A 25,744-nucleotide genomic window follows, 5' to 3' on the forward strand; every position below is an offset into this window, starting at 1 on the left:
GATCTTTGAACCATTCCCAATCATGCTAACTGTTGATGGCTAGAGAAACTCCTATATGAGAAAAGGTTGTGTTTAGGGCTTTTTAGTTCCAAAAAAAGGTAAATGGGGGCTTGTAGAGGTTCATAAAATTGTGTACTGTGTGAGAAAGTAGGAATTCCACCCCCCTTGCTATTTTCCATTGGTGGGATATTCAGGACAAAGTACTTGTTCAATACAAATCAGATTTTTGAAAGTATTATATAGCATTTTTTATCAATAGAAATGATAGAAAAAATCACAAACATGATCCATTCACACTTGAATTCAAATCTGTTATCAATAAAATGGAAGAGTGGAAGAGAATATATTTGCTATAATAATAATTTATTATTTATACCCCGCCCATCTGACTGAGTTACCCCAGCCACTCTGGGCGGCTTCCAATCAAGTGTTAAAAACAATACAGCATTTGCTATGTGTTGAAATGGATATTAATAGCACAAACAAGTGGGGTGCAGGGTTCTGTCTTGTTCAACGTCTTTATGGAGCTACTTGGGTGAAGGAGTTGAAGGGATGCTCATCCCATTTTGAAGTCATCAGCAAGTTTTACGAGCATCCCTTCATCCAGGTAGTTCATGGCACCTTCTAGAAAAATAGCACTGGTACTGCTCTATTGTGTCTTGGTCTTCTGTGTCTAGTTCTGTGTGCTGCAATTTAAGGATACAGACAAGCTGGAATATGTGCAGGAGCGGATGATCAAGGGTCTGGAAACCAAACCTTTTGAGGAATGGTTGAATTGGAAATGTTTAGCCTGGATAAGTTGAGAATGAGAGGATATACGATAGCCATCCTCAAATGTCTTTCACATGGAAGATGGCGCAAGTTTGTTTTCTCCTGCTCCTGTCCAATGGACTCTTGATTAAATATTAGGAAGAACTTTATGATGGCAAAAGCTTTCAGAAGTTGGTATGAGTCTCCTTCATTAGAGGTTTATAAGCAGAGTTTGGATGGCCATCTATCACAGTTGCTTTCGTTGAAATTCCTGCATAGCAGGGGTTGGACTAGATGACCCTTGGGGTTCCTCCCAACTTTATTATTTGATCTCAGTGAACGTAATTAGTGTGTCGAGGATTATAGCCCAAAATACTCTGGGTTCAGGGTGATTAGCTGTTTCCTATTTTTCAAATGGGAAACTCTCCAGTAAAGGAGTGCAACAGCGCCATCTTATGCGTCCGAAGCCCAGCTGAATATTCAGCAAGGCTTGGGGTGCGATCCGAAGGCTTGCCGACTTAAAAAGCAAGCCCACTGGGTTCCACAAGGCTTACTCCAAAGTAGCCCTTGGTTAGGATGGCAGCCGCGACCCCTTTGCCAACCGCTGAGGGGACAAAAGATTCCTTAAAGGGCTGGCCAGATACAACCGCGGCGACGTTTAAAAACGAGTTGGGGGAGCAAGAATCACGACTTGTACATGAGAAAAAGCGAACGGTAGAGAAACTCAGTTGTGTGTTTTCTGTGGGAAGGGGGACACCTGCCATGTCTTTTATTGCCTCTTTGAAATAACCATTCGACGCGTTTTGAGGTACCAAACTCAGTTATCGTTTATTGTAACGGTGATGAAATGACCTGTTAAGTTCCCGTGTTTTTTTTTTTTGACTGGGGCGGGTTTCGAGATCAGAACTCCTGCCGTACCCACCCACCCCCAACCCCCAAAAATCAGGTCGGTTATTTTCCATCATTTATTTTTCTGGGGTATCGTCAAGACCACACCACCTCTCCTTTCTGGTCAGCGATGGCGTGAAGCGACGGACCACCGAGCGCTCGCGCATCTTCGGTGGCCGCGATCCTCCCCCCCCCTCTCCCCAGTCACTGCAGTCAATCCAGGGCGCCTCTCGACTGGCTTTTGTTTTGCTTGGGCTCCCCCCTTCCCGCCCCCCCCCCGCGCGCGACAACTAATGGCAAGGAAAGTACTGGCATATAGAAAGCCTCATTCGCTTTTGCTACGCATGCTCTGGACACCGGCGGCAGGGTCTCAGAAGATGAGAGAGATGGGGGGGTTAAAAAAGATGAGGGGGGCGCGCAAGTGCGCGCGGTTGATGCTTGCGCCTGGGTGACGTGTGTTCCAGCAACGGCTGGTCGCGAGACTGCTGGTGGTTGCGTTGGGGGGGGGGGCCGAGGGTGAAGAGAGAAAGGGAGGGGGGAGTGAGTTTGCGAGTGAGCAGGCCGCGCGCGCTCCCGCCCGCCTGCCGTTTCCTAGCCCTAGCCTGTGATTGGTGCAGGCCTCGGACCTGGCGGACCCCGAATGCCAGGCCCCGAAAAGCGACAGCCGAGGCGGCCGGGTCCTCGGGCCTGCACTCCCCACCCGCTCGGGCCCGAGCCCGCCAAGCGAAGGTGAGGAGAGCGGCGGCGGTGTGGGGGGAAGCGGGGAAGGGGATGTGCGCTCAGCCGCGACAAGGGAATTGAGCAGAAATTCGATTTTATTTTTTAAAAAACGGGGAGGCGGCGGGGGAGGAGGCGCCAGGCCGCTTAGGCCCCGGAGCAGGCCGCGCCCCGAGGCCTACAGGGCCGCTCATCTAAACAACCGCTTTTTTATTATTTAAAAAACCGAACGAAGCAAAAATACGAAGCGTATGAACCGGCTCGCGCCTCATAGCCAGGCGGCCGCGAGCGAGCGCTCGGGCTTCTCCCCCTCCGCATACTGCTCGGCCGGGGCTGTGGCCGGGCCCGAAGGCAGCCAGAAAATGGCGGAAAATAAAATGGCGCCCGTTGCAGCAGAGAAGCGCAGCTCGGCAGAGGCCCTCGTCTCCCTCCACCTTACAGAAGCTCTTTAAAACACGCGCGTACACACACACACACACACACATGCCTGCCCGCCCGCTAACTGACATCCAGCGGCTGTAGCAATCAGACAAACCGTCCTCCCTCTTGCGCCTCATAGTGCCGCGGGACGTAGAAGCACGACAGAAAAGGGGGGGGGGAGAGAGAGAGAAGGAAGCGGCGGCAGTCCGGTGAAGACGAGGCCCGACGATGCGGGGAAAGCGTTGCTTTCCCACCTCGCAACTCCTGCTAGGGGAGCTGTCCCTGGTGGAAGCCGCCTCCCGCCTTCCCCGAGAGAGTCTTTTGTCTCCCACAGCCGACGGGCCCCTTCGCTGCCGTGCTTCCTCTCGGGCCCCGCGCTAGGCACCGCTGGCTCCCTGCCCTCCCTCGGCCGCGCAACACCGCCCCGGGGAAGGATGGGTACAACCCCACCCCCTTTTGCCCGACTCGGGCTCCAAAGCGCCGCTTTATTGTTTGCTCATCACGGGCGCTGATTGGAAGCGAGAGGAAGAGGAGGGTTGTGTGTGTGTGTGTGTTTTTGTGTGTGTTTGTATATAGTATGCGCGTCTCCGTCCCATGCACGCGCATTTCCCCAGCTGTCTGTTGCGCGCTGAGGAATAGCAAGCTAGAAGCCTTATAGAAATGAAGCATATAAATTTTGGTAGCAAAGCAACGCGCCTTAGTCTCGAACATGTGTTTTTGATTCTCATAAGCAGTCCGATCTCCTCTGCATGTTTACTTTTAAGTTCAGTTGGAACTCACTCGCCCGTGTGCTTTAGTTTTGCAGAGCTTAGCCTGTTCGGGTTTCCTGGGAAATGATTCAGAAAAAATCCCAACCCAATCTTTTGACATCCTTAAGATGCTGCAGATTTATGCTATAAACTTCAATGGCCTAGAGCCTACTTCATCGGTTTCATATGATTAAAAACATCTGATCTTGTGTTCCGCTGCAACAGACTTTTTTTGCTGTGGGAAGTAAGTGCAGCTGACATTCAGTAGGGCTGTAGACCTAGATTTCTTACTGCAAGCAAGCATAGTTTATTTTTACCTGGGGAAGTATAATTTTGCATCCACAGTCTTCATTGGGTAGGTCAAGTCCTTTTCCATATATGTTTGTCCTGGACATTTCCATTTGTATTTAATTGTGCAAAATGCCTGGTTGTACAAAATAATTGTACAAAATTTAGGTGTTTCTTTATTAGCACCTGTAATTCCACACTTTAAAAAGAAATAAAGAACCATCTGATGTTTAGAAGACATCTGAAGGGAGCCCTGTTTTTAACGACTGATGTTTTAATGTATTTTTTATCTCTTATTGGAGGCCACCCAGAAAGGCTGGGGAAACCCCGCCAGATGGGTGGGGTATAAGTAATAAATTATTATTATTATTATTATTATTATTATTATTATTATTATTATTATTATTATTATTTATTTTTATTATTAGTGCCTAATGGCAGCTCTGTTGACTTGGTCCTGCTTAGCTCATCTGCTGTGCTGGTTGGGAAAGTGGCAGGCGAGACAATTGCAGCTGCAGCAGCCACTTAAAAAAAACAACAACTACCTGCAAACATTTGCTGCTAACAGCTGAGTGACTCAGAGTTACTGCTGTTGACAGGGATGTGGTCTTGCCCAGGAGGGACTCTATATGCCTTGCAAAAAGATGGATCCCTCATGAGTGGAATGCTTGCAGTGCTATTTATTGCCCACCCTGCAATTTCAGTACCCAGATGTGGCCCTTTAACAGAAAGATGTGCCTACCCTTGCTGTGGACATTTCTTAGGAGCAAGCCCCCATTGAACCAGGGCTAGCTCCAGGTTTTTCTGAGCCTTGTGAATATGACTTTTGGTGGGTCTCCTGTCACTGTCATACGCTCTTCTCACATATAAAAATGAAGCAACACATTCACTTTCTCACACAGAGGGAACACTTGTCCTGATCTGCTAGATTGGGTACTCCTCCGAGGTGGCACTCCTTTTCATACAGTACTGAACAAGGCTATTCAGGCCCTGCTCAGTTAATTTTACCTGTAAACATGCATTGTTGGAAGATAAGGGGAAATTATCTTTTGTGTGCATGGTCAGAAGGTTAAGGTATAAATAAATATGTCATAAGCCCCTGAAATCACATAGGTGATATCTTCCATTCCCCCAAGTTACTCCTTGGGATGTGGGCAACAAATGGAAGCCTTAATTATTCAGCATAAGGCAGGTTGCTACTTACTGCTCCACAAAGTTAGAGCATGGTTAGTAAAACGTAAGAGGAAAGCCCTGTTGACTGGACCATCTCGGGGCCATCCTTTTTCTCACACTGGCCCACCGTGACTAAAGGATGATTAGAAAGGAAGGGTAGGGCAATCAGGAAGATTCCAGTTTGTCTCATTCAGACACTGTGGGATTCTGGTGAACATAGGCACAAGTGTTAACAATGCTGAGGGATATACCATGCGTTGATTCATACCTGTGTGAGGTGCTACATATTCCTTTTTTATGTAATAATACATTTTATTCAATTTTAAAAGCTTAAACACATTAACCTCAAATTCAAGATATGTTTCTTTTGCAAAACGAACAAGGTGACTTCCCACCCTTACCTCTGTGCTGTTTTTATTACCACCCATATTCTGTTGTATTATATGTCAAACTATATCTAATACATGTTTCCTTTGTTACATTTATTGTCATTCTCAATCCACTGCTCATAGTTCAAATCCTGTCGATAATTTTGAGTATAGTTTTTTTCTCAAATACTGCGAAAAGGGTTTCCATTCTTCAATAAAAAGTTGGTCACTTTGGTCTCTCACTCTCAACTTCACCAGTTCTGCATAGTCCTTTAGGTTTGCAACCCATTCCTCTTTGGTTGGGACTTTTTCTTCCTTCCAATTGTGCACATATAGGATTCTGGCAGCTGTCATTGTGCAGGTATGTTTATGGACAGAGAACATGAAATGGTCTTTGTTATGTGGTGGTAAAATTATTGCTGCAGCCTTGTCCCAGTGGCTTTACACACCTGTTGCATGACTCTTTACTATTTCACACTCTATAAATGTGCAAAAACTGCAACAAAAATCGTTAGCTGTCAAAGCACAAAATAAATGCATTATTTTATCTCCCCTGCCCTACCAGGAGAGGCTGAGGAATCATGCTGATATTTGCTCTTGGTGTAAAGTCTAGTAAGAAGAAGATGCACACATGCACTTGCTAAATATGTGTGCACTGAATTCTGTATGAAACACATTCTAAGATAGTTATGTTACTACAAGTAGTAATTTCTATTCACTTTCTTTTCTCAGTTTGTGAGCATAGAAGATTATGGATCCAGGTGGTGGAAGTCTTGGGTTGCAGACACAGGAGTCCAAAATGCCTCACACTATGATTATGCAGGATTTTGGTAAAACAACAACAAACTTTTATTTTTAACTTGACTGTTTACTAATCACCTGCTGTATATTATGAATGAATAACGAATGGCATGGGTGCAAAACATGTCATAGGTAGTAGGAGAGGAGCCTGAGAGTCGCTGTACCACAGTGGGTGGCTGACACTTTTGGCTACTTCTTCTGCGTAGCAGTATTGCTGGCTTGCTGCCTTAGTAGACCAGAGGCATGGGGAATGTGTATGGACTGCAGTATACACAATTGTTTATAATATTCTTGTATTTAATTTTTGAAATAATGGAATCCGCAATATTAGAGAGTTAAAATTATTTTTTAATCAGTTGTATTCCATATACTAGGAAAGCAATTCTATAACTAGATCTGCCAAGATGAGTGGGTTAGGATCCATCAAATCTTCAGCTCATCCAGGAGATTCCAGCACATATAGGTTATGCTGGTTTAACTCTCTCATTCATTGCACACCAGTTTATCTCCCCCATCGCAGCTCAGCTGTAACTCAACTGACTCACTTGAGCCCAGTGGATCTTAAGCTGGCATAAGTCTTGTAAAAATAACATGGTGTGTGCAGAATTAGAGAGACTTAGGCTGGATCGTAACCTGTTCAGGTCAGTCATGTGATCTGGCATAAGTCAAGCTAGCAAAAAAGGTACTATATCTCAATATATATATATATATATATTTGTAAGGCTTGTTTTCTCTCTGCCAGACTTAGGGCAGTAACTGTGCACCTGAATAGCATTTGAATCTGGTGTAACTTTCTGGTGTAAGCCAGTTAACTTATACTGGCTTGCTTTACACCAGCTTCTTGTGTATAGAATTGCTCTATAACAACCTAAGCATGTATACTCAGAAGTAAGTTCTTTGTACTGATTTTTAATCTCTAGTAGGTGTGTTGTACTATAGCACAAATACTTGCCAAAGTTGATCATTATATGCATAATAATATAATTGAACAACTTAATTGAATTCCTTAAGCATTGGGTGATATCTAGGATAGCACAAGAGGGTGCCTGCTCCTGTAGTGGGATTTCTCTTTTGTCTCCTCACCCTGCGGTTTTCATGTGCACCTAAAATATGATCCAAAGGGTTGGATGACTCTTTGGAGCAGATCTTGGGGGCTGGAGAATAGAAACCAAAAACTTCATTGTGGTAGTGGAGTTTTGTTGCACAAGCAAGCATACATTATTGAATGTCACATTTTTTTCTGAATATGGTTATCAAATATTTCCAGCAAAACCTCCCCTTCCCTTCAGAAGACCAGACTTCACATGAGCTACTGTCACCTATCCTACCTATGGGGAGGATAGCTTAATTACAGAACACTCTCCTAATATGCCCTCTTTAAACTAAAATTAAATGTAATGAAAGGTAGGAGAGTAGTTTGTCTGACTGCATTCATTTTATGTATTTCTTAGATGCATAGTATTGTTCTACAGCAATATAACTATTAATACTTTATCTCATTTACATTTGTTTCATAGTGGCTGGAATGGCTGGTACTGCTCACATTGATGGAGATCATATTGTTGTGTCAGTTCCTGAAGCTGTACTCGTTTCCGATGTTGTCACAGATGATGGAATAACTCTTGATCATGACTTAGCGGCTGAAGTTGTCCAAGGACCTGATATCATAACCGAAACCGATGTTGTCACAGAAGGGGTGATAGTTCCTGAATCTGTGTTGGAGGCTGATGTAGCTATTGAAGAAGCACTAGATACCAGTGATCATGTTTTGACTTCAGATCTAATTACAGAAACTGTTAGAGTTCCTGATCAGGTTTTTGTGGCTGATCTTGTTACGGGCCCTGATGGTCATTTGGAACATGTGGTACAAGATTCTGTGTCAGGAGCAGATTCTCCCACAATGGTTTCAGAAGAGGTTCTTGTAACCAATTCAGATACAGAAACTGTGATTCAGGCAGCTGGCACTGTTCCTGGTTCTACAGTTACTATAAAGACTGAAGATGATGATGATGGCAAGAGCACATCTGAAGACTACTTAATGATATCTTGTAAGTTAAGGTTTATATGACATTTGAGTCTGTTCAGACTAGAAGTGATCCAGTGATGAGAGGTTATGAAGTATAATTGGTTGTTAGTTTGAATATAATTTTCCCAATAAAATTTTGGAAGAAATAGCATTACAACCGTAAAATACTCAATACTGTTTAAAAATGGTTTCTAGTTAGTAGCGGTAGGTGGCTAGTGTACATAAATCTTTATCCAGTTGTACCCCTCTGCTTAAAGAATACTGTTGGATTGAGAAGAGGCTTCCATGAGCCAAAATGGAAATTTCTGCAAATTCCCCTTTCTCCTGCAATTATTCACACTTCCTACTTCACTTCCAAAGGGCTCACCAGCTCTCTTGAGCAGATTTTGGAGGAGTTGCAGAGGAAAGAGAATTTGAGAAAATAAATTCTACCTTCCCTTTCTGCTAACAGAAACCTCTTAGATCAAAGAGCCTTCTATCAGCAGAAGAACACGATAGGATAGAATACAGCTCACAGTGAGATTTTGTTTTCACAGTTAAAGAGGTTTATGGGAACAGTACAACATTCTAATATATATATATTCTTGGAACCATGGCTGGGAGGACTTGACAATTTTTATGAAAGACTCTTCAAAAACAAAACAAAAAACTTCCATAGCAGTGCACATACAACACTTCAATTCTTTGCATTCTTTAGAACACATTTCCAAATGGAATACTTCAATGTTAAATAAGTAGACATTTTTAAAGGTTAATTTGAAAAAAACAACAAAAATCTAATTTTATAATGGGCAGTTATGGGAATTAGTGGCAATACAATCATACCTTGGATCCCAAACGCCTTGCAAGTCTAACGTTTTGGCTCCCAAATGCCGCAAACCTGGAAGTGAGTGTTCCAGTTTGCGAACATTCTTTGGAACCTGAACGTCCATGGCTTCTGATTGGCTACAGGAGCTTCCTGCAGCCAATCGGAAGCCATGCTTTGGTTTGTGAACGTTTTGGAAGTCAAACGGACTTCCGGAACAGATTCCGTTTGACTTCCAAGGTACATGAATTGAAGATCGGATAGTAAGAACAACAGACTTGTGGCATCTTTAAAGACTTACAAAATTACCATGACATGAGCTTCTGTGGATTATGACCCACTTCATCAGATGCATGCAGGGTTTTCTGAGCTAGAAAGATGTTTGTTTGTGTTGCTGTTAAGGTGCCACCAAGACTCATTTGTTGATTTTCTGAGGGAAACTAACATGGTATGACAACTGTTACAAGGAAGACATCAGTTTGTGTAAGCTAAAAAAACCCCCCACACAAATAATGAAATATCTCTTTGTTTTTGTTTTTGATGTTTGTGATGTTCAAACACCCACAGTGGATTGCTAGCTCTTGATCCATATGATAGCCCTGCATGCACAGTACTGGTAATCCTATGCTACCCATTGCAGCTGTTCTTTAGGGGTAACATAATATTCCACTACCAGCTTCCTTCAAAAATCTGTTATTTTATTTAAAGCAATTTCTAAACAACTTAAAATTGAAAGTCTCTAAGTGGTATACAAAAATGCAGACATGAAAACAGTAAAAACAAAAAGTATCATAAAAACAACAGCAAAACCTAGTAATAACAGGGTCCAATCTTATTCTTATTGCTTACTACAGTATAGGAGGTTGACAACGTTTTCGTGGTGTCACACCACTTCCCTTAGCAAGGATTCCATCACCAGTAATGTCATCACGGCAATCTGGAATGGTAGTGGAGTTTCTTACAAGCAATGTTTAGATTCACATTGTGGGTCATGCTGTAGACCACATGTTCAGAAATTATTATTTGAGCCATAATATGGGTGGCTAAGCCACATCTTGTATGCTGGCTAAAAGTTACCTAGTCCTGCAATATGGTGCTGCATAGTTTGCTAAAATTAAGAATACATTCCTCTATTGAGATAGAACCTAGGTAAAGCAAATTTAAACTTACTTAATAAAAGCACAACTGTGAAACTACGTCTCATGGACTTCTGTGCTTGGTGTGACATCACCAGCATAGTCTATGCTGAGACATCATATGAATTGAGAGCTGGCAATCTACAGTGAATCTGAACATCTCACATCTGGAAACAGCTGAAAAGGTAAGTTAGAGGCGGCAAATATTACCCTTTTTCTTCTTTGGTAAACAGGCTTTTCTGCAGAATTTCTCTTGCAAACAATCCCTTCACACTTATTTGTGCTGAGAGCAACAATATAATATAACTGGAATTTACAGAATTTATTCAGTTTCTTCCACTAATGGGTTTACTATGTGGACCAGACCAGAAAGTAATAGTCCTGCAGCTATTACTTTAAAATGAAAATTTTGGTGAGGAGAGTTGTGGGATTATTAATGCATGAAACTGAAATTTCTTCATTTAGTTCATATCTATATAATTATGATGATGTCTGTGCAAATCTTGTTACACCTAGGTATATTTTGTTGAGAAAGAAGCATGGGTTGAAGGAGGAATCCAAAGTGTGCATATTGAATGGAATTGACATAAGTAATTAACTTAGATGTCAAGCTATGGTTGATCGATACAGTACATTTCTATAGTATTACACACACACACACACAAAATGGTAGCATCCCTTAAAATACCTTGCAAGAGTTGAAAAATGTGAGCACATTTGCGACATTTTTATTTAACCCCTTGTTTCCAATATTTTAAGCACCTAACATGTCTCTGTAACAAGGGCTTTAAAAAATGGAAAAACAACAACAGTGTGATAAATTAATGTTTTGTAACCACTTGTAAGGTCTACCCGAAAAGCAATATATAATCACCTTAAATAAATAAAAATAACACAGAACGTTGATAACTACTTCAGAAACAGTATGTTATTTCCTGACTTCCTGTGATTCCAGCTGAAAAGCTTTCTTTTCAAGCAGCTGTTTTCAGTAGAGTTTAGCAATGTAATATCTACTTAGAAGTAATCCTGTCTGAGTTCAGTCAGGCTTACCAGCACTTACTTTCCGGTAAGTGTGTGTAGGACTGTATCCTAAATGTCTCCTCTGTTTGCATCCGACTAAATCCATGTCACTGTTCCATATTTTTAAGGCAGCATGTGTGGGAAAGAAATGTTAGTACAGTGGTACCTTGGTTTACGAACTTAATCTGTTCTGGAAGTCTGTTCTTAAAGCGAAACCATTCTTAAACTGAGGCGCGCTTTCCCTAATGAGGCCTCCCGCTGCTGGTGCCCTTCCACTGTTTGGATTCTGTTCTTAGACCGAGGTAAAGTTTGCTAACTGGGATACTACTTCCAGTTTTGCTGAGTTTGTAAACCAAATCGTTCTTAAACAGGACTGTTCTTAAACCAAGGTACCACTGCACTCCCTACTGCTTGAACCACCTGAACAGGGAAGAGTGTTTTGTCTGCAACACTAGACATTCTAAAAGCAGAAATTATATTCAATTAAAATATCCTACATTGCAGACATTTTGTGACTGGATGCAAACTTTATTATGTTTAAAGGACTTTGTTAAGCAGGTGTTAATTTGTTGTGTGGTACACACCTTTGAACCATGGATGATCATTTCAAGATACTACTTCATTATTATATTGCCTGTTGTAATGCTGCTGCCTTTCAGGCAAGACTTAACAATTTTAAACAGAAGTGTTTGGGAGAGAAAGAGAGGTAAGTTATGTGTTTTTTAATGTATTACAATAATGCTGGTACTAATGTTTTACCTGAAGGTACTATTTTTGTGATAAAATATTTTTCCTGGCTTCCCCCCACCTGCCACGCTATATAGTTACTATTTGATAGAATACATTTATATAGGATAAATGGGCAAGAAATGGTGAAGAATATAATTACACTTGACCACTGGAATACTTCAGTTCTTATCATCAACTCAGTGACTTAATGTCTAATCTCATCTCATTCATAAGTCATGCACTGAAATTTACAGAGGAGAATTTTTATTTTTTTTAGGAATTCAACAACCTCATTCACCATATTATGGCTTGCTAGGACTGTGCAAACCTGCTTTGTTTCAAGAGAGGAACTTGTACCTCCTTTGCTTCTCGGTCCTTTCAGCATAGAGTGGTATCTAAGCCAGTGTTTCATTTAATATGTCATCAGAACCAGGGATTGTGGTTAAAGTCTCTCCTTGTTAGCACCTTTGTCATATGTGATCCTCGAATGAAGGGTGGTATAGAATTTTTTAAAATAATAATAATAATATGAAAGCCATACAACATGCTAATTACCTCTTCTTTTGGTTGTATTGTTATATTTTGTATTTTAATTTTGGGGAGTATTTCCTATTCTGAAAACCAATAAAAGTTTTTCTTTTTTTTTAAAAAAAGATATCTCCTCTTTAACTACAATACACACCTGTAAAACAACCTTGGTGGATAAAGAGGAGATACCTTCACCTCTCTGGTTTGGATGACATGCAAACCACTGGTTTCCAACATTTTGGCCTGAAGGAACATTTGGAATTTTAAGAAGGTGCTAAGGGCACCAGTCAGAAAATGGCTGGCACTTCCAAAAGAGCAGAAAAAGAAACCAGACAGGAATAGAACATGGTTCAAAAATGGAGGAAAAGCTATTCTTTTGTGTTAATTCGTTAGCAAATAAGTTTTGAAATGCTTTCTACTTTTCCAAACGCTGTTAAGTCTTGGATGTTATGTTTGTTGCTGGTGTGCTGCTGTAGATTAGAACTGGAAAATAAAATATAACTGAATCCTGAAATAATTTTAAATTACTATAGCCAGCCATATACATACATAGCCACAAATAAAGGCATGATGCTAGCTGGCAAGCCCTTTTCTTTTCTTTTCTTTTCTTTTCTTTTCTTTTCTTTTCTTTTCTTTTCTTTTCTAGATAGACAAGGAAAATAACAAAATGAATATAAAACTCACCACAGTAGGCATTGAACATTGCAATGCTTGAGGTTGACTGTCATTTAGAAGTTTCCCCCCCTCAAAATTAGGGCTGTATGAGGAGATAATAGTAATGTTTCTGGCCTTTGTACTGAACACTCCCTTCTGAAAACATATTGGGAGCAATCCTTGCTAGGCACCACACAGGAGGAAAAGTTCGTGATGATAATGATGCCTCTAAAATGCACCCCCAACAACAACTTGGAAACAATCAGGAAAAACGTGATGATAAAAATAATGACTCAGCATTACTACTTCCACAATTTGGGAATAGCTAGAATTAATTTATTGTTGTTATGACACCTCTGTAATGAGTCCATCCCACAACTTTGGGACAATCTATGTTGTAGGGTATGCAGCAGAAACAAGAAAAGGGTTACCATATTCACACCCACTCCTGTATTCAGTGGAGGCCTCTCAAGCAGCTTTCCGCTGCATGTTCCAGCAGGCAAACTAAACAAACAGTGCGACATCAGCAGGATTCCCATAATTTTTTCCTCACATTTTCAAAAAGTTGTTCTATATGGCCCACAGGCAGTTATTGGGGAGTTGCTTCTTCTACTCCCAGTTTTTAAGCAGTTCAAGTGGCTACCTGCATATTGCTCTGTGTGGCTGGCAGGCAGCAAAACAAAACAGGACAGCAGTTATGTGGATCCGAGGACTAGCAAATAAGACAGAAGTAAGAAAAATACTAAAGTGCAGGGTGAAATGTTATGTTGCCTAGTATCCAAGCAACTCATCAGTCACAGCTCTGACTTCACTCATTGGCTAAGTACACCAACAGGTAGGAGCAACTAGATTGGTTCATTTCACAAAAATGTGCCTGCCCATTTTTCTTCACTTTTTTTCTCAGCTAGAGATTAAGCATTGTCATTTTGTTTTTGCTTATTCCTATGCATTATCATCTCAGGAACTTTGAATTTTTTTATGGCATTCTTTGTCTTATGATTCACATTTATGTTCTTACTGCGTTATACTTGTTCTCCGAGAATTATATTTGATGACTAAAATTAAACCAGTGCATGAGAATTTGCAGAACCAGGCTGTTCTCCATCAAACGGGGTTTTTCAACCAGAACCTTGAAAGAAGGAAACAGAAGAAAAAAACAATAGGCAAGGCACTAATGTTATCTTCAAAAACATCACGTTTTATGCATGCTTGCCATCTTTTAGTTTTGACATTTGAGTACACATCTTCTGATTCCTGAATTATCGCTTCACTATTAATGAATAGTCTGAAATTCTTAGGCTTTCTAGCCACAAGCGTTTACACATTACTTTTTATCACCAATATCCTCTATAGAGAATATTGCCTTTTTAAAATCCCACTGTGACATAGGTATACTGATTATACTGATCCATGTAATTTTAAAAAGAATAATAAATACTTTGCATTTTAAAAACAAGGGACTATTATAGAAGAATAAAATGTTCATTGTTCCAATCTGGGATTAGGTTCTCCATTAAGTGAGTAGTTAAGGAGTTATTTATTAACCATATTTTTGAAAGAACAACTCTTTTTTTGTGCTGGTGGCACGATCCTCCCTTCCTGTGCAAATTGGAGGAGATCCCCCAATAATGCAGTCTCCCAAGTTTTCAGCATGCACACTATTTACTCTGATCAGCAAAGGCTCCCATTCTGCTTGCCAAACTTCTCAGCCTTGAGTCCAGGTGTTAGGCTGCAGTCCTCATCATCCTCAACCACTGGTCATGCTGGCGGGGATTACAGAGGCTGCATTCCAAAATCTGAGGACCAAAGGTTGGGGAAGGCTACTCTATGCCACAGAGATGCCCTCTCTCACAAGCAGGTGATGGATAATGCCCATGTTGCAAAAAAACAAAAAACCAAGCACCCATGATTCACCATAGCATTACTGATAAATTTAAAAACAAAAATAGTGCTTAGCTTTTTTATTTTTATTTAGTTCTGTTTTCAGTAGCTCCAGCAGTATTCTGATTCATTCACAGATTTCTGAAATACCACTTTCATCAATGACACCAAATACTGCTGCTGTTCAGCAGGTATCATTAAATGACATCCAGCACAGGCAATATGAGCACACACAAATTTGCACTGTTAAATTCAAGTGTTACATATCATTAGTATATGTAAATATGTATTATGTGAAAATGAGCCCTATTTGCCTATTGCTGACCAATTGCAGAGAGGTGTCATATTGGGCATTTAATTCCAAGTTCCAGCAAAGGAAATTTTACTGAATTTTGTTAGTTTAAAGCACCTTGACTTGATGATACTGCTCATAGTATTGAAAGGGAATAATTGGTATGTTGTTTATGAGTTCAGAATTAAGCTCAATATAGAAAGTAGTGTTCCAAATCTCTTAAATCATGATTAAGAGATGAGAAGCAGGGCCATATCAAATGCTTTCTTTCATTCTTCTTCCTGCGCTTGCACTGTAAGTCTAACTCAGGTTAGGATATGCATTGGCACTGGCCTGAAGCATAGTTAAACAAGATATAATGAGGCATTCAACACCAGTCTTACTCAGGGTAGACCCACTGAACTTAACATAATTTTAGTGGGTCTATTCTGAGTAGGACTTGGTTGAATACAACTCATACTGATCAATATCTAGAATTGTTTAGCATACTTGAGTTAATAAAGAACCCTCATTAGGCCAACCGTGGTTAAGGTTAGTTTGGCATAAGTTTAATAATGCCCGTCGGGAAGGGGTATATTGGAGTGATAATGCTATCCTGTTCTGATTTATAAATCTGAAGTGTTACATCTCTCCTGGAGTCTTCCATCACCCTTACAGGGTGACTTGCTAACATTTATACTGTTGTTCTGTCACTCTGTCATCTTTCAGAATGCTATAGTCTGGAAAGCAAGCCACATCTTGGATTTGTTTGATATTTTGAAAATCTTGCAAAGAAAATATATGCTGTGTTAATTTCCTTTTTAAAATTGGACAAGCCTACCCTTTAATTCTATATATATATATATTTATGGAGAAAGGGGCAGCAATACAAAAACAACTCTGAGTTCTTTGTTGCTTAATCAGACATAATGTAACAGACACGTTTCTACAGTGTGCTTGTAATTTTTGGTGGTGAAATTTATTAAAACAGTAAAATAAAACAAATCTATTCATATGTGAAATATTCACAAAACAGGCAAAATAAGGTGATTGGTCTGCATACCAGCTTTATATTGCAAATCATGTTGTGTTTTACATATACGAGCTAAGAACAATTGAGCAACATTGGTAATACTTGCTTCTTGCTTTCTTCTAACTGGTTTTTATTGTTGTTTGTTTTTTATAGTGGATGATGTTGGGGAAAAGCTAGACCATATTGGAAACACACCTTTAAAAATCAGCACTGAGGTTTCACATGATGATGTATCTAAAGATGATGGTTTTGGTTCTGAAGTCATTAAAGTTTACATATTTAAAGCTGAAGCTGAGGATGATGTGGAAATAGGTAAGTATCACAACTTCTGATGTTGCTAGTTTGTAGTGTTTACAAAATCCAGTTGCTTACATTGTGTAAAACAAATACTTCTTCGTAGTGGTTTCCAATTAAATTCCTTCCATTGTCTTTCATAAGGGAATCTAAAATAACTAAGATACCAAAACAAAACCATGAAAACTCTGCCCATAGATTACATATAGCTTGAAGCACCCCCAGCTTCTGCCTTGGCTATCTCACTCAACTTCCAGAACCAACCCCTTTCCCCATGCCCTTGTAAGGACTCCTCTGAGTTTGTTCCTTTCTCCCATATGTCCAACCCATGACAATTTGTCATGCTAAATGGAAATTAAAATGCTGCCCCACCGTGCTGTCTTTCCCCCCAATGACAGTTGTTGTCTTGTTATTTCATCAAGCACACAGAAAAGAAATGAAACATTTTACTGTTCCTATCAAAACATTATCAAATAAAAATTACTTATTCTCTTCAAGGTGGAACAGAAATTGTAACAGAGAGTGACTTTCATAATGGGCATTCTGTAACTGGAGTTTTAGAGCAAGGCAGTGTCGGCAGAGTGCAGCGAGAGAAAATGGTTTATATGGCTGTTAAAGATTCCTCTCAAGAGGATGAAGATATTGGTAAGAATTATATTTTTGTGTGGCTAAGAAAGTAATACTGTCATTTCTGTCCCCCCCCCAACCACTGTGAACATGAAGGGATTTTATCCCTATATTGTTATATGATTATTTTATACTTAAAATGAGGATAGAGATCCTAACACACACACCCCGCCTAAGTCACATACACCAGTCCACAAACAAGCTGAAATTCAATCAACTGCAAATGAGAGGTCATTGCAAACCTTGTCACGTGTGCTGTTGTTTGCACTATATTGCACATCATGGACTTGTGATCCGATACATAGATGGGCAGTTTTCTTTGAAATGCAATCCTCAGCATTTTTATTTAGAACTAGGTGCAGCCTGTACTGCACCAACCTTCCCATCAGAGCTTTTTCCTGGTATGCACGTTGACCCCACTAACAGGAAGTCAGCTATGTAGATGTGCCCCTCCCCTCTTGTCTGCTCCTGCTGAGAAACAGCCCCTACCAAGTTAAGTGGGCTTCTTTCCTATGAGATATGTATCAGTTTGTAGTCTTGAACATAGAGGGGAAACTCTTGATGGCAATTTCATGAATCTGGCGTTCTGATTTTGGATTTTCACAAATAGATTGGTAGCTTCTGGTTTAGGAGATAACTACTAAATCAAATACGAATTAATTGAGCAAAGCTGGAAAATCACATATATAGTGTCATTAATTTATATACCCTTTAAAACTAAATATAGGTTGTGCTGAAATAGCTGATGAAGTTTACATGGAGGTTATTGTTGGTGAAGAAGAAGCAACATCGCTGCCTGAAGCACAGCTGGAAGACACTGGTGTGAATAAAACTTTTGTTCCTGTTGCATGGGCTGCTGCTTATGGTAGGATGCTAGATTATGACTTCATGAAAGTCCCTTCTCTCCTTTCTAATTGTACTAACCCATCTCTGCCCAAATAATAATTTTAACATTTAGTGGACATAAAAGCATAATAAAACGTATTGTACAGAGGACCATGGATTCATTTTAAAGACTCTCCAGAGTTCTTTCTGCCTTTAGCAGTTCATGTGGCAATTGAAATGAAGCTTTCAGAATTAAGTCTTAAGTTTTAATATTTAATAATAGTAAGGGAACTTCAAACACTTGCTCAAAGAACCCATTTTCATGCACGTGTCTGCATATTCTGTTTGTAATTATAGGAAATTGTCAGCCTGCCTACACTTAGACTTGCTGCTCCTAGGTTTACACCTGTGCTACCCATTCTCTTTTTCCGGAAAATGTTACAAAAATGGCTGAATTCACCTAATGAAATTAGAGAAGCATTTGAAACCCAGATCCCCAAAATACAAATATATATTTCATTTTTTTAAAAACCTCTCACTAGATGGCAAATTCAAATGGTGTTACAAATGTGACAAAAGTCATATGCTATCTCACCACTGTACAAAGCAGAGGTCCACAAATACTGTTAACACACTTTCCATACCAGACAACAATTTAATTCTGGTAGTCAGAATTGGGGGTATGGTCTCCAGAATAGAAAAGCTCTTATATTTTGCCCTTTTGGTTTTTTAAAGTGCCAACATTTTCCCTTTTAAGCCCAAGTCTGCTGCAATATAGACTGCTGTTATGTCTTCCATCCTGTCCCATGTCCTCACAACTGGCTGAGCAAGAGCATAATTTTTAAACTTCTTTTTAACTTTCGTCATTCTGTTTAGTTCCCTCTTATATATATACGCTTGTCTGAATCTTTGCACTGGAATAAAAGATTGTGGCAAAGGGAATACGGAGGGTTAGCCTGTAGCTTGAAGGCCCTAGTTAGCCAAACAGCCGCTGATGTGTAGCAATGTGTGCACATACCTATGTTCCTATGGGAAGGAACATAGAGAAGCTCAGTGGTAGAGAATATGCTTTGCTTGTAGAAGGCCTCAGGTTAAATCCACAGCATCTCTTTTAAAAAGGGATCGCAAGTAGAAGATGCTAAAAAAGACAATTATCTAATACCCTAGAAAGTTACTGTCAAAGTTGACAAAACTAGGAAAGACTAATAGTCACACTCCGTGTAAGGCTGCTTCATATGATTCTGACAAATCAGAGGCTCAGTGCTAACAAGTTGTATGGTGTTTCTGTTAATGCTGTGAACTAATGTGCAAATGTTATTTTGTAGAATAGCTTCATACAAACATTCAAAGGCTAGTTGCTACTTATTTTTGTGTGTAATGAAAAATAATAATGTAGACACTACATTTATGGCATAAAAAGATGAATGTCTGGAAAGCAGTGACTATTAGTAGGTTTTATTTTTGAAGCAACTGACAGCAAATAATGTATCTAAAGTGAAAGTTAGTGTGAGATTTGGGGGGTGGTGGTAAAAAAGTAACTTGGAAATAGAAATGATTAGCTTTGTTGTTTTCTGTGTTGGACTGCTTTGAAATCATCATGCAGTTGGAATGTGTGAACTGTTTCAATGAACTACCTGTTCCCCTAGGAGATGATAGAAGACTTCCCCGGAGGTATGAAGACTGTCAAACAACAGGTCAGTAGATGAAGAATTGCTCATATGTCTAGTATTGCAAAGATGTTGAGAACTACATTTAGGCTTCATCAGCAACTATATAAGAATTGGCACATTAATATTAATACAGCAGATAATTCAATGTAAATGAAAACACAATTATGATATTAACCAGCCCCTTGCGTAGGGCTGTCAATAGCCCTTCTGTGACATTCCCAAAACAAACCCTCTTTCCTTTTAAACTTGGCACCAGCTCTTACAAGCAGCTACCTCTGTATCATTTTTGGATGAAATACTCCATTAAAATGCTAAAGGAAGCAAGAAGAAGCTATGCTGGAGCAATTTTTGTGCCTTTCTGCTCTATCCCCAGTGCTGGATCCGGTGAATCTTTCATTATAGGAGTTCTTTTCAATATGTTACCTTAAGTATGTCTACTCAGAAATAAACCCCACTGAGTTCATTGAGAGTTACTCCTAGTAACGTGCATATGATCACAGCCTGAATGTGAGAATGATGTTGGCTGACATTTTTTTCATTTATTAATTCAAAGTATTTCCTCCTGTTCTTCACAGTCTTAGCTTCAGAACAGCTTGTGTAAGATGAATAGAAACAAAAGCAAATCATTGCTTTCTGTGTGTTGTATTAAAAAAATATATGTAGCTATTATCCAGTGTGTGTTTCTAGCATCTTATGATGAAGCAGAATCCCATTGTCCCAATCTCAGTGCAAACACAATTGCAACAGATGGTCCTTTCTCTAAACAGCTTCAGTGTTCAAAATAAGCTCTTATAAGGTAGCCTCTTGCCACATTGTGATGCGTATCTGGTCTTTCACATCAGGAACCAACTTGGATGCAAGATTAGAAAACAAAAATGTTAATGCAACACAATTCCTGCAAATCTGTGATAGCATTAGCACAAACAGACTGCTTAAACAGAAAGCCAAGAAAAGGAGGAGAGGGGAAGCAAGGCAGTGGCAAACAGGTAAAACGACTTCCTTGGCTAGCTTTTACCTACTTATCTGTAGCTTTTAGCATTCTTAAATTAGAAGATAAAAGTGTAGTTGATTCCGTATTCTTACAGTGTTAGGAGTTTTTCTTTTTTGGGAAAAGATACCTTACGATTTCATCCAGTTTTCTCTTATCTTATTAGCTGCATAGTCAGAAGTGTATTTCCTGACTTTCTTATACTACAAGTTCATGTAGTATTTCTGCAGTAGCTAAGTTCTTGTTATAGTAACATAGTAGGAGGCATGTGGATTGGAAATTTCTAAAAGGTAATTTATAAGAGATTATTTTTTGTTGTGTTGCACTGTCAGCTTGTGCACAGCCAGCACAAAGATTTATTTTTTAAAAAATCAGCAAGGGCAAAGAACTCAGTGCATTTTTCATTGTAGAATTTACACAATATTAGACTACAGTGTAGTCATTATGGGACATAGTCATTTGCACAGCAGGAATCCATGTTTCGGTAATTCAGCCACTTACATTTACAGTTTTCTTTCTGAAAACAAAAATAAAAAGTCTCCGCATAAAATTTTTTCAATAGAAGTACTTCTTTACCCCAGCCAGTGTAAAATACTGGAGTAAAAATGTCAAACAGAAACTATCCAGGAATACATATAAATACCCAAACCTTGGAGATGTTTGTGTGTGCTTCTAAACACCATGGTGCATAGAATATGCCTTATTAGGAAGTTTTTTTGTTCCGGCCAACTTAATGTGTTGGTAAAAATGTCCCACGCCATTTTTCAAACAAAAAATGATACAGGGAAATAGACTTAACCATCATCCTTCTAGCACCACACTTTTTCACTTTGGAATATTGTACTACCCTGACTTTGGAATTTTGGTTGAGGTAGTCGGTTGTCTTTGAAAGCCATCCATGTAAAGTTGTTGTTTTTCCGGTATTGTTTTAGGACTTAATCTCCATACTTGTTAGCCCAAATATTGATGACAAGTGTTTTGAGCTTATCCAGCTAGAAGCTTGCTAAGTTTGAAGTTCTTAGCTTCAGCTTTGGACACAAGAACTGTCTTTCATTCCTCAGTCTCTTTTGTAAAAGTGTTAAATTTCAGTGCCTCTTGGTAAATCCTCAGAAGTGAAGGTTTGTTTAATTGTTATCAGCAGTAAATTTCAGCATACGTTGACAAAATTATGAAGAATTGAAAATATGGTTGAATAATAGAAAGTGAAAAGACTATAAGAATTATAAGCAATAAATACAAATTCTAGTCGTAATAGGATTCTTAAGATCTAGTGAATGAGAGAGAGGTTGACCCTAGAAGAGGGTGATCCAACTTTGTATGCCTCCTCTTTGAGACTGCGGAAGCACAGATTTTGAAAATGGCAAAAAGAATGTTCCACGAATGTGCTGAGACTGGATCCACAGAATTCAACCCACTCCCACTTCACTGATATCCTATTGAAATCAGTGGGAGGGAAACTTAAAAATAAATAAATCATAGCATAGGAAAGGAACATTAAAAAGGCAAAATTGGGGGCCCAATACTTTCTCCCCTGCTAGCAAGAACATAGTTGGTCATAGGAAAAAGCAATTAATCTGCCTTTAGTTCTCACTCTCCCACTTTTGGATTGCTCTGTTCTTTATTCAAAACATTACATGATTGGTGTTTTTTAAAAAATGATACTGTGTTCTGCTTCATTGATGTCAGAATCATTCTTTTTCTTGTTACAATTTATTTCATAATATTTTCTGTTTGTTTAAAACAGCTGTTATAATAGGTCCTGATGGACAACCCTTAACCGTCTACCCTTGTCACATATGTGGGAAAAAATTTAAATCCAGGGGATTCTTGAAAAGGCATATGAAAAACCACCCAGATCACATGATTAAGAAGAAATACCAATGCACAGACTGTGATTTTACAACTAACAAGAAAGTAAGCTTTCATAATCATTTGGAAAGCCATAAGCTCATCAACAAAGTTGACAAAACGCATGAATTCACAGAGTACACCAGGCGATACAGAGAAGCAAGCCCACTGAGTTCAAATAAACTGATCTTAAGGGACAAGGAACCTAAATCGCACAAGTGCAAATATTGTGACTATGAGACAGCAGAGCAAGGACTGCTTAATAGACATCTGCTTGCAGTTCACAGCAAGAACTTCCCTCATGTTTGTGTTGAGTGTGGGAAAGGATTCCGCCATCCTTCTGAGCTCAAAAAGCATATGAGGACCCACACAGGGGAGAAGCCTTACCAGTGCCAGCATTGTGTCTTTCGTTGTGCTGATCAGTCCAATTTGAAGACACACATCAAAACCAAGCATGGTACTGACCTGCCCTTTAAATGTGAACATTGTCCGCAGGCATTCACAGATGAGAAAGAACTCCAGCAGCACACAGAGTTGTTTCAAGGGCATAAGACTCATCAGTGCCCACATTGTGACCACAAGAGCACCAACTCGAGTGACCTGAAACGGCACATAATATCTGTTCACACAAAGGACTTTCCTCACAAATGTGAGGTGTGTGATAAAGGTTTCCACCGTCCATCGGAGCTCAAGAAGCACAGTGAAACACATAAAGGTAAAAAGGTACATCAGTGCAGGCACTGTGACTTTAAGACTTCAGATCCTTTTGTACTTAGTGGGCATATTCTCTCAGTTCACACTAAGGACCTGCCTTTCAAATGCAAAAGATGCAAGAGAGGATTTAGGCAACAAACTGAACTGAAGAAGCACATGAAGACCCACAGTGGAAGGAAAGTCTATCAATGCCAGTATTGTGAGTATAGCACTACAGATGCATCAGGCTTCAAGCGGCATGTCATATCAATACACACAAAAGACTATCCGCACAGGTGTGAGTACTGCAAAAAGGGATTCCGTAGACCATCAGAGAAAAATCAGCATATAATGAGGCATCACAAAGAGGCCCTAATGTAACATATGAGCTGTAGAAGAAAACGGTTTAGAAACTGTGATCTGCTTAATTGGGGAAGAAAACTCTCATGAACTGTTTCTCCTGGTTTCAAAGCTTGATATTAAATCATAACTTTACATTCTTTGTATTACAAGTCTTTAAAAGTATTAGGGTTGACAGGGGATCTCATAGCCCTATGATTGTTGCTCATCAAAACCTAAAGAACACTATAAAATGCAGAGATGAATGTTTGAAAAGCTGCGGAAAAGAGACCTTGAATGTCTTCTGTTTAAAGTGTTATATATAATTAAGCTAAAGAAAATACTAAGACCGTTATCTTAGCCCTTTATCAATAACGCCATTTATATCCTTAATGAAAACTGGGGGTGGGAGTTTTTGGAAAAGTTTGCTATGGCAAGTCTACAATATGCAGGTAGAAGTCAGTTGCTTAGTCATTACATTTTTTAACTGTGCTGGGAAACAAGAATTGGTTAGATTTTGAGATCTGTCTTTTTTTGTTGTTGTTAAAGCAAACAAACATTTCACCAGGAAACATAGTTTCCTTCCTTTATTTAGGTTCAATGAGCAATATTTAAACTTTTTTCCCCAGAGCTACTGACCTATGTTATCGCAGGATATGGTGTTAAAAATACAGCATTGTTTTTGAGCTCAAAAGGTGTTGTTCAGTACTAGGATTGAAGATGTGTGTGTATATAATTTCCCTTTTTATCTGAAAACTGCAGTTGAATGTTCAGTATGGCACATATAAAAAAATTACCTTTTGGCCGATCTAATTATTATAATATTTTTGAAAAAGAATAAAAAATTGATGGCTGCGGCTGTTGGTGCTATGATTTGGCACTGTTTTTCTTGCTATTTTACTGTTTTCCTTTTTCAAAAAAGAGTATCAAGATTACATTAGTTGGAAATGCCTAGGGAATCTTAGGGGGCAGTGTTCCTGGCAATGGTAGACTACTGTGGTCCTTCCTTGCAAATTAAAAATCTTTCCATATAGAAATGAAAATTGCACCTTTTAATCAATTCATACAAAACATATACCATACTATAAACATGCATTTTCAATCTGTAAGAAAGTTATATATGCAGTATTTAACCAGAACAATATGCTGCCGCTAGAGTTTGGAGGTGGATCTTCAGTTTACAGTGTATACATTTGAAATATGCATCCCTTTAAACAATGCTTTGTGTTAGCATGCTGCAAATCAAAATGGCGCTTAATATAACAAGCTGGTCTAGGGCTATTTAATAATTAAAAACTGTTCATAAATGTTATGCATATAATGTGTACTTTTTTAAAACTTTTTTTTTTAAGTTGCTTTATGTTTGCACACAGCTGTTCACATAATAAATTGTAACTTTACTTCATGCTACTATATTGTGGCTTTGTGTTTCAGATAATGTTCATACTTTGTTTTTGCACCAGATGAGAATCAGTTCCTTGAGAATAAATTTTTTTTATATTTCTAAACTTCAGAAAGTTAACTTTGGGAAACCTTGTGTTTTATGTGGCTGTAAAAAATGATGTACACGATGTAAAATAAGATTGTCACTGTTATGTGGGACTATTATTTCAAAATGTGTTACTCATTGTAATGAGCATACAATAAAATGCATCTCTTGCACTCCAAGCTTCTTGAAAAAGTTTGCATTCCTTGCTCAGGCTAGATATTTGTTTTGCTTACTCATCATTTAGTTCAAATTTTAATTGTTGACATCCTGATCACTGTTTTTGAGGATTTATTGTAAATCACAATCACAGTAAGCGTCAAATTTTTAAAAAAAATTGTAATTGATTAAGAGTGCAAAGACAGAACTCTCATTTACAGAAAAAGATAGTGGTTAAGCCTTTTTTCATTTAATTGTTAGTGTGTGATTTTAAAAATTGTGTTCATATTCAGTCTTGCCTCTTAAATTCTATTGAGTGAACCAATATTGCCCGTTCATTGAATCTGCAGTACCGTATTTTTTGCTCCATAACACTCACTTTTTTCCTCCTAGAAAGTAAGGGGAAATGTCTGCGTGTTATGGAGCAGATGCCTACGGATGGCGGGGGGATCTGCTGCAGTCGTCAGCAGAGGATCCATGGTTCCCCTTCCTTCCCTCCTCCGTGGCTCGCTTTGCTCGCTTTGAAACAGCAAAGCAGGAGAAGAGCCACTGAGTGGGGAGAAGAGAGGGACAGAGAG

The 25,744-nt window shown here is 39.3% G+C and overlaps 1 protein-coding gene across 6 annotated transcripts; it reads left to right on the forward strand.

Annotated features, from left to right (window-relative positions):
• The first annotated feature begins 1,291 nt into the window (after nt 1-1,291).
• Nucleotides 1,292-25,189, forward strand: ZNF711 (zinc finger protein 711). 6 transcript variants are annotated; one of them, XM_081897354.1, is made up of 9 exons: nt 1,292-1,464; nt 6,086-6,183; nt 7,672-8,202; nt 16,391-16,549; nt 17,030-17,176; nt 17,886-18,023; nt 19,630-19,677; nt 20,496-20,639; nt 22,386-25,189. In XM_081897354.1, exons 2-9 carry the CDS (start codon nt 6,105-6,107, stop codon nt 23,561-23,563), a joined length of 2,424 nt encoding a protein of 807 aa, XP_081753480.1. In that variant the 5' UTR covers nt 1,292-1,464; nt 6,086-6,104; the 3' UTR covers nt 23,564-25,189. The 6 variants fall into 6 exon arrangements, with proteins under 6 accessions (XP_081753480.1, XP_081753483.1, XP_081753481.1 ...); XM_081897355.1 differs by lacking the exon at nt 1,292-1,464 and adding an exon at nt 1,514-2,367 and having other exon boundaries at nt 19,633-19,677; XM_081897352.1 differs by lacking the exon at nt 1,292-1,464 and adding an exon at nt 1,516-2,367.
• Nucleotides 25,190-25,744: the final 555 nt, after the last annotated feature.

The sequence above is a fragment of the Podarcis melisellensis genome (genome assembly GCF_964234715.1).
Source record: "Podarcis melisellensis genome assembly, chromosome: Z".
In the NCBI taxonomy this organism is placed as follows: Eukaryota; Metazoa; Chordata; class Lepidosauria; order Squamata; family Lacertidae; genus Podarcis; species Podarcis melisellensis.

What these genes read in the sequence shown, in the direction of transcription:
- ZNF711 (XM_081897354.1), top strand. Translation starts at nt 6,105, where the DNA reads ATGGATCCAGGTGGTGGAAGTCTTGGGTTGCAGACACAGGAGTCCAAA. An exon ending in AGACTACTTAATGATATCTT is followed by an intron (nt 8,203 to 16,390) that starts GTAAGTTAAGGT and finishes TGTTTTTTATAG; the next exon opens with TGGATGATGTTGGGGAAAAG. An exon ending in TGAAGACTGTCAAACAACAG is followed by an intron (nt 19,678 to 20,495) that starts GTCAGTAGATGA and finishes CTTTCACATCAG; the next exon opens with GAACCAACTTGGATGCAAGA.